We start from the raw sequence: 16278 nt of genomic DNA, 5'->3' as shown, positions 1-16278 counted from the left end.
AATTTCTTATGCTGCTAATTAGTGTGCTGAGAGGGATAACAACACAAGTTGATTGCAACAAAAGAAAGGAAGAAAAAAGGAGAAAATGATTTACATTTAACTGCTTACTTTCCAACCCTTAATGGACAATCTATTGATTGCTCGTATAAAATGCTGGCAAGTGGCTGTGTTTCCCCACAGAACAGCATTACAACACCAAATAAACAAAAGGATATACTTGCGTATGTACAGAATAGGATCTGCATGAAAAAGATTTCCAGTTTACAGAGATCCTTTTGCATAACTACAACAGAACCATACAATAGTAAGATACTATTTTTTATCATCCATATTGCAAACGAGAAGCTTCACTAGGGCAACAAAGGTAGCTCTTTGAATATTTTCCCTACAAAGTGAGGTTATAAAGCTAATAGCACTAACTTGTGGCCTTTAAGTCAACGGCACCAGAGAGGTGAGTGTCTGGAAGCCTTACCAGTTGCAACATTAGAAAATCTTCATTTTGATATTGACCAAATTCATATTTACTCGGATAAATCAATCTCACCAAAAGTTAAACATAAATGATCTCATGAATGTAAGAAATACTTACTTTGCCTTTTGATTCCATTAACTCATGCATCACATGACTGAATGTTCTTCCAGACCAAGGAAGTGAAGGAAATGAACAAAAGCAGAGATCCTTATCTTTCTCAGACTCTCTTTTACTTTGCTGGAAAGACATTAAACTCAAGGCTAGTCATGCGACCGAAGGCAACAATAACACATTATCCACATCACCTAGCTTCACGAACTGCCCAAAAAAACAGGGACAAGATGGCATTGCCCAAGTACTTTTGTGGTTCCACTCATCTTTTGATGAAAGTAAAAGGCTGAGTGCCGTTAGATTATGTTACCTAGTCTAAAGATCCATAGTAGTCGGCAATAGATTAGCTATATAGATCCTCTTATGTTATTAGGCTCGATCCCCTATTATATTCTCATCACATAGAAAAAATATAAACCCAAAAAATTCAGTTGGAGGGTTTGGGAAGAGGATAATTACTGAAAACAACAAGATCCTCTTTTCTTTAAGCAAAAACCATGTTTTTCTCTTTCAATTGGCAGCTCAAGATCACTCTGCAATAAAGAAATGGAGAAGATATGGTGGCCAAAAAGGCAACCTTCAGGTCCACCACCCATTGGGTGATGTCACTCCCTCTCAAGGGGAGGGAACACCATCATGTCCCCTCCACTGCCATGGCGCAGAGACAATTCATCTGGCCAACCACACTCACCATGTCGCGGGTGCAACTCAAAGGTCAAAGACAAGTGGGAATGGAGGCTCTGCCTCCCTAGAAAGAGGTAGAGATTGTCAACATGGGGGAAGAGGCAACAAGTATCTACATCCATAGCATGTCATGGGATGATGATGATGAGAACAAGAAGAAGAAGATAACCTTGCCTGAGTGGAATTAGAACAAGTGAGCACTAGGAAGCAACTTTTCATGCACCTCCACAAGCTGCATTGCTTTGCCGTTGATCCTATCCTGTGACAAGAAAAAGCAGACCAGCTTCATCAGAATTAAAGCAAGGACTGTGAGGTGGGACCGTAATCCCACCATAGTATGGAATTACAGTGCTCTGAATCTCAGGAATAAGTAAATAAATCTGCCTCCTGCTAACCTGTAGACCTCCTTACCACCATGGTTTTGAATCTCAGGAAACTAAAATGCTCGTCAAACAGACAGAAGAAAGCAGTGATACCAAGTGAAACAAATAAAAGGACATCAGAAAGGTGTTGCATATGCAGTACACTACCTTCGTCTTCTCTGATGGTTTGTTTTTCACTTACCACTGCAACCAAGTAATGGCTCGAGCTACAAATGCAATGGGACATCAGAGAAATGAAATCACATCATCCCCTTTCTGCTCTACTGCAAGGCCTTCCATTCATTTCCTTTTAATTTTATAGATTTAAAGAAAACTAATAAAGAATAGAATAGGACCATAAACTACATTACGATTTTTTAATGATAAGTACAATTACACATGGATTGAAGTGCTTAAGTAATAAAGGTATTTCCAAACTTCAGCAAATGAACCTGAACACCAGTTTTGGTAGCGCAGAAAAGGAATTGTCATAAGTTTAAATTTTAACTTGGTAAAAATTTATATTCATTCTACCTACAAAAGGTCAATTAAATTAATAAACACATTCAACTCGAACAAAACTCAAATTAAAAAATAAATAAATAAATCGAATAAACACCAAAGAGCTAAACTGATTATTACAATGAAATGAACACTGTTGTGCATCACCTCGCCATATACATATATATAATTCTCGAGCTGCAAATCCATTATAATCCATATAGAACCTACTCCAAGGTAGGATTTATACAAGCAGGAAAACATTAGATCCTTTCATTTCATTTCTTCCACAGAGCTATGGCCATCAAAAACAATGGATCCAATCATTTCTTCATCATACATCAATCACATCTAGCATAGTCTTTGCACGAGAGAATCGAAAACAAACCAGCTTTTCTGTATTCCTCATAATGTGAGAACCAAGACTGACATCTTTCAGCTAGCATGATTCCATCTGAAAGTATTGATGGGCATCATCAAAGTAATTGATGTCATCCTTACAAAAGATAAGCTAGCAGCAATCTATTCGCAAGGTCAGACGCAGCACTGACCAACATTTGATTCAAATGCCTTCATTAGCTCAAGGTACGTTTGTTGAATGATTCTATTGTCAAGTTTGCAGTAAATGCAGGAACCGAGTTCATCTTCTTAATAAATATTTCAATCTGCAATTTTTGGGGAAGAAAAAATTCTCAGTCAAGATGATTATATTTCCACAAAAATGCAAATCCATGCATAAACAAATCTCCTATCACATGTCACCTATGTTGCAAGTATCATAAGATATCTAATTAAACAAAGTGCAGGTGATTATCTAAACAAGCATTCTATTTTATTCCATTTCCATGGATGTTCATAGCTTGAAAATACAAGGATCAGCTACATTGCATTGAAAAAACCTAATGCTCCAGAAAACCTCTTTAAAGCTTTCTACAGAGCCCTTGTCATGCATACACATGGAGATGTCTCATTAGCAGTCTTGATAGATATACAACCCTATGAAGAACTGCTATGATTTTCTGGGAGAATGTTGTGTCTCATCTTCAATAATTTATTTCAATAACTAGACCATTTTCCACATTTCTACATCTAACTTTACTATCAATTAGTCACGTGCATCTCTTGGAATGCCATTGCATTAAAATGATTTTCGCATTTTGATTCATGTTTCAGAAACTCATAGCCTTCCCCAAGGTGAGGTTTAGGGTATTTCACATCATGACTTGCTTTGGTGAATTATCAAAGTGTCAATCATGAGGTTCAAGTAAAAAGCTACTTATAGGTTTTTCACAGTTCTTACTCTTCCTCCCCCTCACAGTCCTGCCAGCTGATGCCACTTAGTATAGACAAACAGTAGATCAGTTAGAACAAAAGTGGCCTTGGATCAGCCAGGAATGAAAAACTAGAAACCAGCACCAAAATTGACCTCAAACCTTGATGAGCATACTACAGTATAGGTAAAAACAAATGTAAATCATGCATAGAGGCAGGCTGCTTAGATGCCCCTGAAATATATGGTTCACCATATTAAATAAAGATGATAAAGACAAACTCATGTATACCTGTTGAGCTACTTCTGGTTGAGAAGAGTAGTCGTTAGCCTACATTAACAAAAAAAACAATCAGGATCAAACAGAGTAGTAAAATATCACATCCCTTTAAGAGACCAGGGCTCACCAATATGTTGGTATTTCCCGATTCATACTCAAACTCAAGTTTTTCATCATCACTTTGAGCATATATAGATTGTAGAATAAAACGTGTGACATGAATTCCATCAGCCCGTTGCTGATCATCCATAACAATCTGAAAACAAAATCAGGAGCAAGATATTGGTTCACATTTGCATGCTGAAGCCACAATGGTGCTAATAAATTATACAAAAAACATTAATTAACTGAATCTGTTAAGTTAAATTACAAGTTGTGAAACTATCACAAAGACATGGAAAATTAGTTTATCTCATTCTTACATAAAAGAAAGGAAATTAATAAATTGACAGTTCTATGAAGATCATTTATGACATCACAATAGCTCCAGCACTAATAACTACATTATTATATGCATTGATTATCACATTAATATTATTATCATATCAATATAATCCCCCGTTACTTCTTCTGTAAATTCAACCATAATAGTTGTCTAAGAACTCTGTCAGTTTATCATAGACATTTTCTAAATCAATGAAAATCATATATATAGCTTATTTTTTCTCTATAATTTTTCATTATTTATCATATTAAATATAACATATATAATTGATCTCTCAAATGTGAAACCAAATTGATTCTTAGAATGTTATCTCATCTCTTATTCTTCTCATAATAACTCTTTCACAAAGCATCATGAAATTACTCATCAACTTGATACCTCATATTTCTTATCATCAATTAACTTATACATTAATTGATAAATTCTAAGAATACAATTAGGACCCACTCTTTCCCACATTTTCTTTAAACCTTTTTTTAACCTTATTTCATCTAATATTACAGACAGATCTTAAATTTCCAAAAGTTTCCAAAAACCTTTTTTTTGCCTTTAATACCAAATTTTATACACGGTGCTCATTGAATAGTTTGCTTAAAAAAGAAAAAGTAAATATTGTCCATAAAATCAAAATGATGCATTTGTTAATTCTTGTAATAAGCTTGAACAAAATTGAATTTTTCAAGAAAATTTACATTAAAAAGTTGAATCGGATTTGCCAAAATAATAAAGGGTAGCCCGGTGCACGAAGCTCCCGCTAATGCAGGATCCCGAGAAAGGGTCTATTGTATGCAACTTTACCCTACTTTGCAAGAGGTCATCTTCGAAACTCTAACCCATGACCTCTAGGTCACACGGCAACAACTTTACCATTGCACCAAGGCTCCCCTTCATTTGCTAAAATAGTAATCATAAAATAAATAAAATCACCAATAAACTTCATATCTTAACCGACTATAAATAGTTGGAACCCATGGTATGGTTTGTCAATATTTTTAGGTTTGATATCTGGTATTCTACTACTGATTACCTCTAGGTCACACGGCAAGAACTTTACCATTGCACCAAGACTCTCCTTCATTTGCTAAAATAGTAATCATAAAATAAATAAAATCACTGATAAACTTCATATCTTAACCGACTATAAATAGTTGGAACCCATGGTATGGTTTGTCAATATTTTTAGGTTTGATATCTGGTATTCTACTCGTGATTATAAAGTAAACTTCATATCTCAACTCGGCTTCTGCAGTTCAACATTACCTTATATCCAAACAATAAGCAGCAGGCTCTTCTAAAAACGGAAATTTTCTCAGCAAAAACAGCCTTGTATCTGTTTAACAATAAGATGTGCAGGAATATTTAATTTAAAGATAAAGTAAAACTAAACACTTTTTTTAAACACAATGGGGAGCAATCTTCATATCCTCACCTCTCTTCGCGCTTCTCAAGTGTTGCAATCTGACTTTTCAGTTGTGCTAGTATTTCAGGTATGCCATCATCTATTATATTAGCAGCATCTGCAAGCATAAATAAGGCAACATTCAGTAAACTATTTGTGAGCCAATTACCAAAACACTCAAAGCAGGAATGAGAGATATGCCAGATACAGTCTTATGTTACAAGTTAAAAGAGTAGATTCAGGAAATGATAAGCAGTATAACATTTTAAAGTTTTAGAAAATCTGAAATTTGTTTGCCTACTCTATATAGGAAAATGAGTTTACTATTAAAAAGAAGTAATTCTATAGATTTTTATACTACTTTTAACATACAAGTTTAGTTAAGCAAGTAAGACAACAATAAGTAGTAAAAATTAACCAAATTTTTAGCCAGTGACTCTTAAGAAGTTGATACTACTAAATAACAAGTAGCTACAATTCTCAAGAAAAGTGCTAAATCACAATCAATTCATTATATATCTATAATGCTCTATAAATCCATTGAAGAAACATATTTGTGATTCTCGTGTAACCACACAAGTGCAAGTGAAACAATATTAACAGATCAAAACAAACTAAATAAAAAAAAAACTAATCAAACGAACTGGATTATGTCAAATTTCTGCAAAAAAGAAACATTCCATATGTAAATAAGAGACTGAAGTGAAGTTGGAAATATATGATCAACATAATTGATAAAAGGCTAATAGAAAATGGCAGTAGATTCTGTTTGTTGCAATTAACCTAATCACTATAGTCAGGTAATTATCAGAAATCTTCTAAAACTGCTAGAAGAAAAAAAAATGTAAAACATCAAAGATCAACCAAAACATTGTTGGAGATGTTCCATAGTAAGTATTAAAACTCAGAAAATCAAACACCCAACATGAGATATGCAAATTTATACGAACAATTAATAAATAGCACTAAACAAAACCTTGCTGCCATTGAAGTCAGTCAAGGAATCACTAGGAAACAAGACCCAAGTATTCTCAAACCAAAGGAGAACATAATACACATGAAAAGTAAGGAAATAATGAAGACAACATTGATACCATTAAAAAACCAACACTCCAAAAGTAAAATAAACACATTTAATGACTGGTCTTCAATCCTTCTTAAAGTGACAAGTTTATACCAGACTGTCCTTTTAGTTCTTCAATGGCTTGTAGCTTGGATTGTGTCTTCTTCAGTTCCTCTCTCAGTGAATCTATAGTATGCTTGGTTTCATTGTCAACAGCTAAAGTATTCACCATGCGCAGCACCTTTGTATTTGCAGCAGAATAATCCCCATGGCCCAGCTATGTTAAAAGCAAACAGCTAACTATGAATTTATGAAAGATAGACATTATAAAGTACCAAATTGTCTAGATAAACTCAAAAGCATGATATATTCCATTTCTGCAAAAACGATATCAGAGATAGTGTTAGAAAGCAAGAAACAGCTGCAAAAATATATTATTTGAAGTGCCATCATGAACAAATGCATAAATTTACAATCCTTTTCTCGAAGACATATCTTAAACAAAACTCTTAATGCATGATAATCAAATAATTCATCAAAAAAACAAGAAGCCTTAAGTCCCAACAGCAATTCAATAATTCATAAGGAACGCCATATGTAGTTGCAAAAAACCATTAGAACCCAAGGCATATAAGTAGGAGCAGATAGAATGAGTTTATGAAACGCCTTGAAGGATATCATATCTTAACAACCATTATTAAAATTTTCAAATCCAAGAATAAATCAGGCCAAATCAACTTTTATAGGTCAGTTTGGTTTTGATAGAAAAAATGGTTCGGTTCAATTTGCAAATTTGCTATATAAATGATTTGGTTAGATTTCTTTATCATAAAATTCTAGCTAATTTTAAAAATCTACAAATTTAAAATGCTATATTTCAAAGTTAGTAAATGTTAACTATTTAAGACAAATAATTATAGCTTTATGATTCAAACTACACAAACCAAATAAAAAACAGTTCAAATGGCTTCTGAAGAATTTTTAGTTTGATTCAGGGTGGTTAAAAACTACAAAAAGGCCTTTCGTGATGCTAAAGGTTAGATACTAATTAAATGAAACAAAACCAATAAATAAATGTGCACAGTAATGCTAACTAACAAGATTCTTAGCAATTTAACCATATATATTCTGCCAATATAAAGCCTAACTTCCAGAAAACCAAGTAAAGCTTCTAGATGACAGTACCTAATCTTTAATATCTATTGGTTGGCCATTATCAAGAACTTATTTGTTGATCAAATATTCAGTACATCTAACTTTCAGGTTCATCTAGTTTTACAACAGATAAGCCGGTCAAAATATGCATATCATACTAGTTTTCAATGCTTAATGCATTCTGATTAATAAACCTAATCAGCAAGTCAGTGAACTGATACAGAGGAAAACCTATCTTTTATCAAAATTATAGCTACAATACATCTGCACTGTGCTTGCTAGTCATCATATATTAGAAGTCAAAAAAAAGACCATACTAGGGCCAGCTAGCCTTCAAAAAAAAAAAAAGAACTCCGCAAAGTTATTATTATGAGGCCAGTCTTTTCCTATTATTCTCTGAAATTGATGTCATGGGAATTTTAGTTTGTTTATGGATTATGGATGATGGATTTCCTAGACACTGTGATTTACAATACAGAATTTTTCTTACAGAGGTGTCAGTACTAGAAATGATATGGTGCATTTGGATTATAGAATGGAACAACTATTACTTCTCTTCCGAAATATCTACAGTAGATCAATTAAATCAAAAGGCAATGCCAATTATATGTTCTATTGTAGCAAATGCAGGGTTAGAAAACTATATTAACATTAATACATATACTATTGATGTGCAAAATAAAGTATTCTTCTAACCTGCTAACAAGAAAACAATTCTTGAAAGTGATAGATGCCTAGAAAACAATTCAAATTAGTATGATTTTATTGTTCAAATGCATGAAGCCCAATTTTACATACCTGGGCAAATAACTTTACCATTATCATTTAATCCTAATGCTATCACCAAAACATGTGAAAATAGCTACGAAATAGAAATAGAAAATGCAGTGTGGACTTCCATACCTACTGGGCAACCGAAAAAAATTATTTCTTAGTGTTACAAATGAAGTTCACTTCATACTATGGCAACAATATAGCTTTCACAGGCTCAATAACATTCCAAATTTGAAAATTGAGATACTCAAAGAGTAATGGCTAATACAAAAAAAAAAGTAAGGCCAAAGGTACCACCTCTCTCTGGAAAAGAAAGAAAAAAAGGTACTTCTTACCTTTGATTCCAGAAGAGAGATCTCAGCACGTAAGCGATCACCCTCTCGCTCCAAGGATTTTACTCTTCTTGCCTCACTACTTAGCTGTTCACTCAATATCTTGAGTTCGTCATGTAGATGATTAACAACTCCTTGTTGTTCGTGCAAATTATTCTGCAGTTCTTTGATTGTGTTTTCTCGATCAGCAAGAGATGATTCCAAATCCTAGTATCTCAAATAAAGAAATATGTGAAGGTTACAAGATTCAGTTCACTTAGCAAGGAAGAAAGAAAGTGCGCAAAATAGCATTGGGAACAACAAGGTTACTCCTAACCTTGACTAAGGTTTCATTTGGTAGTCCACTTTCATTTGAATTTTTCAGTTTACTAAGCATAGTAGCTTCCTTCTTCAGCCTATCTCTTTCTTCCGTAACAGAAGAGAGCTGTTAATAAAAATGATCATAAAACTCCTAAAATTATGAAACTCTTTTTCTTCAAGGGAAAAATACAGGAGAGAGAGAGAGAGAATACGCGCACGTGCACACACACACACACGCACACACACAAAAAGATGGAAACTAAGAGCCAATGTTGAATACCAAAGAAAACGAAAAGAATATGATACAACTTTACCCATGAGAGCAGCAAAGAAGTAAATTAACACTTAGATACCTAAAAATAGGGTTTCACAAGAATGTAACTTCACATACAGGCATGTGAACTATTTGAAAACAAAATTCTGGTTCAACTGCCTAGCTTGGTATGAAGGCTGCACCTATTTATCCATTGATGTGTGCTCCTTTCTAGCAAAACGCATTCTGAAGTCTGTAGATAGATATACCTTGCAGGCAGCACATGTAGACTGAGTCTGACTTGTTGTTACAAGTATTAGATTGGCTGGATCCCAAGTTTGAAATCAGAACCAGATGAAACTTAAAGCCAATAAACAAAGCTAATGTGATTATTCCAGAACAACGTTTTACGTGCATGGTAGGAAGTGAATAAAAGTGGTACAAGAGTTTCTTGGGTAATTTAGCTGATCAGCATAATATGCAAAAATTCAAAACCAGCAAGCCCCATAAAGAGTCTTTAACTTACTTTTGATAACTTATACCTATGACCAACATATGGAGAAAGCACGATACTGGTCCACTTCATCTGTAACTTAACATTTATTGAACTCGAAGGAGGAAGCATAATTGACCATCCAAAAGCTATGTATAACAGAAAGCAAGGTAAATATGACAGAAGAAGCTTTGAATAAAAGATAAAAGTGGGGATTCAATCAAACAAAGATGTTGAAGGTAAATAATGAAGCAGAATGTATGTCAATGGAGCCAATTCTTTTTCTACAATAGTATAATGGATGATCAATTTCTCACCAGCAAACAACTGAAGACAGCTTATTGACCTCACAGCTTATTGACCTCGATTTGCAACAAATGTAAAGAAATTTTGGACAACCAGTTTCTGACCAGCAAACTGGAGAGAAAAGTTATTGGACTTGATTTGCCAATGATGGAAAGAAATTGGAGCCTAGTTACTCTGCAATCCTACACATCCCTGAGGTCAAGTTTGAAGTCTTTCAAGAAAGATAAGTTATAAGAAAATAGGCTATATAAGTTCCCCCACAACATAGTCTAAGGAATCTTGAACACAAACTAAAATTAACAATACCAATGTACCTAACCCAAGCACGATAATAACCCACAGTTTAGAAATTAAAATACAAATCCACTATGACCACTACCAAAAGAAGCAATCAAATAGGTGTTTTAGAGCAAAATAAGTAAATTGCAAAATAAAAAAACAAATTACAGTAAGGAAAACTAAGCCTTGAGGTAAACATAGGTAGAATACCATCATCTGTAGCCTTTTAGCCTCCAAAACAGCATTATTAGCTCTTTGTTTTTCCAAGCCAGACTCCTTTTCATAGTGTTGTCTTTTATTCTCTCCCAACTCTAGAGCAACCTCTAACTGTTTTAACTGTGCTTTTACCTCACTAACCTCCATCATATTTTGAATTGCTTCCCTAAAGAATGTAAAGATCGTAATCAAACATAATGGCAGACAAGTCAACAAGCAACCACTTGAATTCACCAATATGTAAGAAACAGACAACACAATGAAACCAAATTAATGAGGATGGACAAGAGTTTCATAAAGAAACTGAAACCACTATTTAGTCCCCACAATGTGATGAACTTGAGATTATCTTGAAGGATCAGTACATACTTTTGCAGTGCTGCAAATCTTTTGGGTATATCATTGAGAGATGAGACATCCGGCAGCTCTTCAAGCAAGGATTTCCAAGAAACAAGCTCAAGCTCCAGCTTTTGAGCAGAAAGTTGCACATCCTGCAATTTGGATAACTCAGCTTCCACTTTTTCCCTTCGCCCTTTTTCCTCTATTAGCTTTTCCTTCAATAACTCACTATTAGTGTGAAATGCTTTAAATTTCCTAGCTTCTTGTACCTCTGCCTCCTGACAAAAGAGGGATAAAGTATTATTGTTTCACAACAAAACTGAAGTTACATTTGCAAAGGTATATATTAAGAAAATATAAAAGGAAAAGCAATTTGAAGAAAATGAGTACTCAAATATAGTAAACCAAGGCACTTGGAACTAGGTGACATCTTAAAGGGGAAAATATTGACGAATCAAGCAATACAAACAGACAAATAATCCAAAATTACAATAAGTAGATGCTAATAGATGAATGGTAAGTATTGATGTTTATGAAATGCTCATGAAAGCAACAGAACCTCTGCAAGGAAAAGGGCAAAAAGGGGGAAAATACAAGAAATTAAACATAAACCAACAGAACATCTGCAAATGCTAGATATAATGCAGGGAAACTGATTAAAGCGACAAAATTTTAAGCTTCATTAGCTTATATCACAGTGAATGTGTATCTATAACTCACATAGCCTCGGATCTGCTCTTGTAAATATCTGACCAAATTCTTATCTCCTGAGGAAGTACTTTCCTGTGATGGAATGGGATATGTTGCAAGCTTTTGCTCCAGAGCATTCTTCTCACAAAGACACTGACAAAAAAGTCAAAATCATATCTATGTGTGAAATTGTTAATTAAAAAGATCAAATTAAAACTATTTTATATGGATAAGACAACTAAGAAAAAATCTCAAACACAATTATAGACAAAAGCTATGTCAAATATCTGCTTTCAATTTGTTGGAATAAAGTTGCCAAATATGGGTTCACAATTGACAGAAACGAGAACCAAAAAATCAGTTAAATGACAGCACATAACAAACAGTAATCAGTGGTAATCACATGAAAGTACTGTAAAAACAGTGGTTACCTCATCTAGCTGTTTCCTCAAATCATTCAACTGCTTCTTTAGCAATTCTGATTCTCTTTCTGAACATTCTGATCTAAGAGTCATGCGCTCAAGCTGAAAGAAAAACAAAACAAAATCAGATCATCTTGGGGGAAGTTGGTATACAAAGCACAGCATAAAACACACATCAGCAGTCATTTTACGGGCAGAGAGCTTAGAGTCATCTTGCAGATGTTGAAGTTCTTCCTTGAGAGTATTTTTCTCCCTCTCAGCACTGTCAGATAATCTCTGAAGCCTCCCTTCTAAATCTGTTACTCTCTCTTTTGCTGATGTAAATGATAATTCAGCTTTCTTACGAGAATCAACTTCTTTACTGAGTTGCACCTGAAAGCCAACATCATCATTCAATTTCTAAATGATAATACCTATACAAGTGGAGAAAATAATGAAATAAATGATAAGAAGGACTTTTGTTATACAACAGAACTTTAGATGTAGAGGAGAGCAAGGAGGAAGAATTTTGATTTCAGTAGGAGATTCCATAAAGATGTAATGAGCTACATGATGTAAAAAGGCAATAAGAGAAAATCAAAAAAGGAGAAATGAGAACAAAATCTATGAACACACTCCATGATACAAAAGAACTAGTCTATCATCTTTCTCCTTCAAAACAGAATTTAATCAATAGTTTCTAAATTACAATCTCGAATATTGGGATTTTTTTATTCTGAAATTATAAAATTTACTATGATTTGTTACTGCTGAGCTTCTGGAGCATGAAGACCACAATAGGTATATAAGTAATTTTTCACCGCTCTTGCTGCTACAATGATTTGTCAACCTGATTTTTGGTGGACAAATTTTGAGGGAAAAAAATTGGTGGAAAAAAAACATTTGTCTCCGCCAAGTTTCCACAATAGTAAATGATGGTCTTCCTTCCTCCCCCACTAGTGTCAATGGTTTTCATGCCTAGACCAGGCATGGCACAGGCCCATTCAGCCCAATTTTTTCTCATGTCGTGTCTGGGCCAAACATGACTCAAAAAAAGCACCCACCTGACATGAGCCTAGACCCAAGTGAACTATGCATGTGTCAACTTGAGTCCATAAGCTTGATAATTATAAAAATTAATAATAATAATCTATAATTAAAAATCATAATTTTTTTTAAAATTTTGATAAATTAATATCTTGACATTAAAATTAATATTTTTATTTTATAAAAGTATAATAACATAATACAAAGTTTTAAATTAAATAATATTATTTAAAAATTATTAAATAGTATTTTAAATATTTAATATTTATAATAATGTTAATATTTTTATAAAAAATGTATGAGGCTTAATTTGGCTCAGTCCTGTATCGTGTCGACCACGACCCAATTCAAGCCCAGCTTAGCCCACTAGATGCAACCCTGACACCCGTCCCAAACCCATTTGAGTGTTTTGGGGACAAGCACAACACAACCCAAGTCAACATCAACTTGGTTGTGCACAACCCAAGCCATGTCATGGCGAGCTAGGCCACCCATGGCCAGGCTCATTGTACACCTCTATCTTCCCCTACCAATTCCTCTCATGTAATGAGATCCCTTTAGAAAATTAAAATTCATGCTGCCATTAGCTTTAACATAGCAACTACATTAAATCATTTTAATACTAGTTACTAAATAATTCTTTCTTCTCTAAGTCTCACCATGATAATTTTCTAGGAATTCTATCATAATTTTTATCTAAGTCCATAAAAGCATATGCAAATTTTCCTTCTTTTCTCTATACTTACCAATGACCAACAATATAGATAATCATAATGATGATAATTGTAAAACACAGATGTTGAGGAGGCTAAAATTGAATGTAATATGAACCTCAAAGACAACAAATAAATTAGGCTCGTGCTAAAGGGTAAGAGTGATATTGCAGTAGTCTAGCAACATACCTCAAGTTCACTGCATCGTTTTACTTGTTCCTTATATCGTTCCATGAATTCATCCACTTCTTTTAACAATCTCTCCTGCAAAGCTTGTTCACGCCCCTTTGTTGCCTCAAGTTTTTGCTCCAATGATAAAACACTATCTCGGAATTTGGTCCTCTCATCTTCTGTAACAAGTATGAAGTCACTATTTTTCAGGAGATGTATACCAGAGCAATGATAGGAAGAATTATACATCAGCTGATAAAATGGAGTTGTGCACTGTGATGTATTTCTATTTATTACATAAACACGCGCAACAACTGGACATGACTTGCAGATACCAAAAGCAGATAGAAATCGACTTAAAGATATCTTAGCATGCAGTACAGGCCTATTCAATTACCCTACAAAGGGCACTAGCAAATATCTATGTTCAGGTAAAATAACATTTGTCGTCCAATGTAGAATCAAAGAAGCAAAAATATCAGAATATGTGTGGGGACAGTACCACTTTGAGTCAAGTCGTTGTTCAGCAACTCCAATTTGGCTTGATACTCAGCTACTTGCTTCTCGGCATTATTCAAAGCAACCATGAACTCCGACTTAACCTGTTAGTTAAAAGAACATAAATCAATGTCCATGCAACCACAGCATTTCAGTACCAGAAACAGAACTGGTATGAATTTTAACTAAGGCCATTAATCCAAGATCATATATAGTTAAGAATATCTGCTGATCTATTCCAGCTACATTGCTTTCCATCCTAACAAAAAAAAAAGCAAAAATAGTTCTGCTGACCTATTCCAGAACTTCTAGATCCGGTTGGACTGAAAGATGACAGGAAACCTAATCCAGGGTGCAAAAAAAGATGACAAGAGAACTCACCATCTGGCGGCAGTGGTAGGTGCAGACCATCTCATCGGAGGGTTCGACGGCGATTACTGGCCCAGGTTCCTCGTAGAGCACAAGGCGACGGTCAGATACGGGGCTATGAAGGTTTTCTACGACCGATTCAGGCTTTCTCTTCTTCGGGACTGGGGTCCGGAGGATCATCCTATCTAGAAACCACTGGACAGTCGGAGAGCCTAGGGTTTCCGCAGCCGGTCACACAGCTTCGGGACAGAGAGAGAGAGAGAGACGCCGACGGCGACGAGGTAGAGGAGCGACGAAGCCCTAGGCTTTCAGGCGACCACCGCACCGCACGCGATCTGGTTCCTCCTCATTCGTCGAGGTGAAACTCCTAGAAACATCGGAGCGGAGGGTGAAGATTTAAACTGCCACGCCGGGCCGGCCTGCGCGTTTGTAGGGTTTCGGATTGTCAAACTTAACGGGTTCGGATGCTCTCGACTCTACCACATCCACATGTGTTAAAATTTCTCATATATTAAAATTTCTCCTATATTAGAAAATGAATGATTATGAAAAAAATTATAAACTCGGTAATTAACTTATTAAGGGGAAAAAATTCTTAAAGGGATATTTATTGGAAAAGTATATTTGGATTAAATAATTACTTAATGAAGGGATATTTATTAAAATATATTAGTGTAATTTTTTTAAGGTATTATGGTGTTTCGAATCTATTTGTGTTTCTAAGATTTTATAAAGTAATTTGTTTTACTTTTATTTTCTTTTAAAAATATTACTTTTATTGTATAGCCAATATCTGGTTGTGATTATTCTTCTTTTTTTTTTGAAGAAAAAAGAAGTTTAATTTTTCAAATAATCGCAATAGCATTTTTTTTTTGTCTTTCTTTTGCTATTTTTCATATTAAATAGTAAAATTACAATAGCATCTGATGTGTGAAAAAAATATTAACATTAAATATTGCATTTAAGAAGGGTAACCATTTTTAAAGGTAAAAAATAAAATAAAATAACACACTTTATTATCATTTGAAAATATCGAAAGTATAGAACTCCCTTTTATTTATTTTTTTACTGTTTACAAAAACAATTAGTTCAAGATGGAATTGAATAAATCAAATAAATTAGATCGATATTTTTTTGAACAAACATAACGGATTGAATTTTATTATTAAAAGAAGGAAAGATATGTGAATTTTAAAATTGAAATAGAATAGTATACATTAAAAAAATGAATTTTCTACAAAAAATGAATTTTCTGTGTACAAATTAAATTTCTGAATTTAATTCGGTGTGTATAAACGGATGAATATTTTTAAAAAAAAATCATGATTTAGTCCCCCCAAAAATGATCAACCATT

At 34.1% G+C, this 16278-nt stretch overlaps 1 protein-coding gene across 3 annotated transcripts; it reads right to left on the bottom strand.

Moving 5' to 3' along the window:
* Nucleotides 1–2241: 2241 nt before the first annotated feature.
* LOC141839366 (mitotic spindle checkpoint protein MAD1) lies at nt 2242–15260 on the bottom strand. 3 transcript variants are annotated; one of them, XM_074727095.1, is made up of 17 exons: nt 14936–15260; nt 14559–14658; nt 14075–14235; nt 12321–12518; nt 12156–12248; nt 11755–11877; nt 11065–11312; nt 10690–10861; nt 9165–9272; nt 8852–9055; nt 6702–6864; nt 5555–5642; nt 5386–5455; nt 3808–3936; nt 3693–3731; nt 2682–2795; nt 2242–2584 (listed from the first exon to the last, which is right to left on the bottom strand). In XM_074727095.1, exons 1-16 carry the CDS (start codon nt 15101–15103, stop codon nt 2706–2708), a joined length of 2154 nt encoding a protein of 717 aa, XP_074583196.1. In that variant the 5' UTR covers nt 15104–15260; the 3' UTR covers nt 2242–2584; nt 2682–2705. The 3 variants fall into 3 exon arrangements, with proteins under 3 accessions (XP_074583196.1, XP_074583195.1, XP_074583198.1); XM_074727094.1 differs by having other exon boundaries at nt 2242–2795; XM_074727097.1 differs by lacking the exon at nt 5386–5455 and having other exon boundaries at nt 2242–2795.
* Nucleotides 15261–16278: the final 1018 nt, after the last annotated feature.

The sequence above is a fragment of the Curcuma longa genome, chromosome 11 (genome assembly GCF_044706935.1).
Source record: "Curcuma longa cultivar G26 ecotype Majalengka, Jawa Barat chromosome 11, ITB_CL_G26_1.1, whole genome shotgun sequence".
NCBI classification, from domain to species: domain Eukaryota; kingdom Viridiplantae; phylum Streptophyta; class Magnoliopsida; order Zingiberales; family Zingiberaceae; genus Curcuma; species Curcuma longa.
This window is presented reverse-complemented; position numbering and strand designations above follow the sequence as displayed.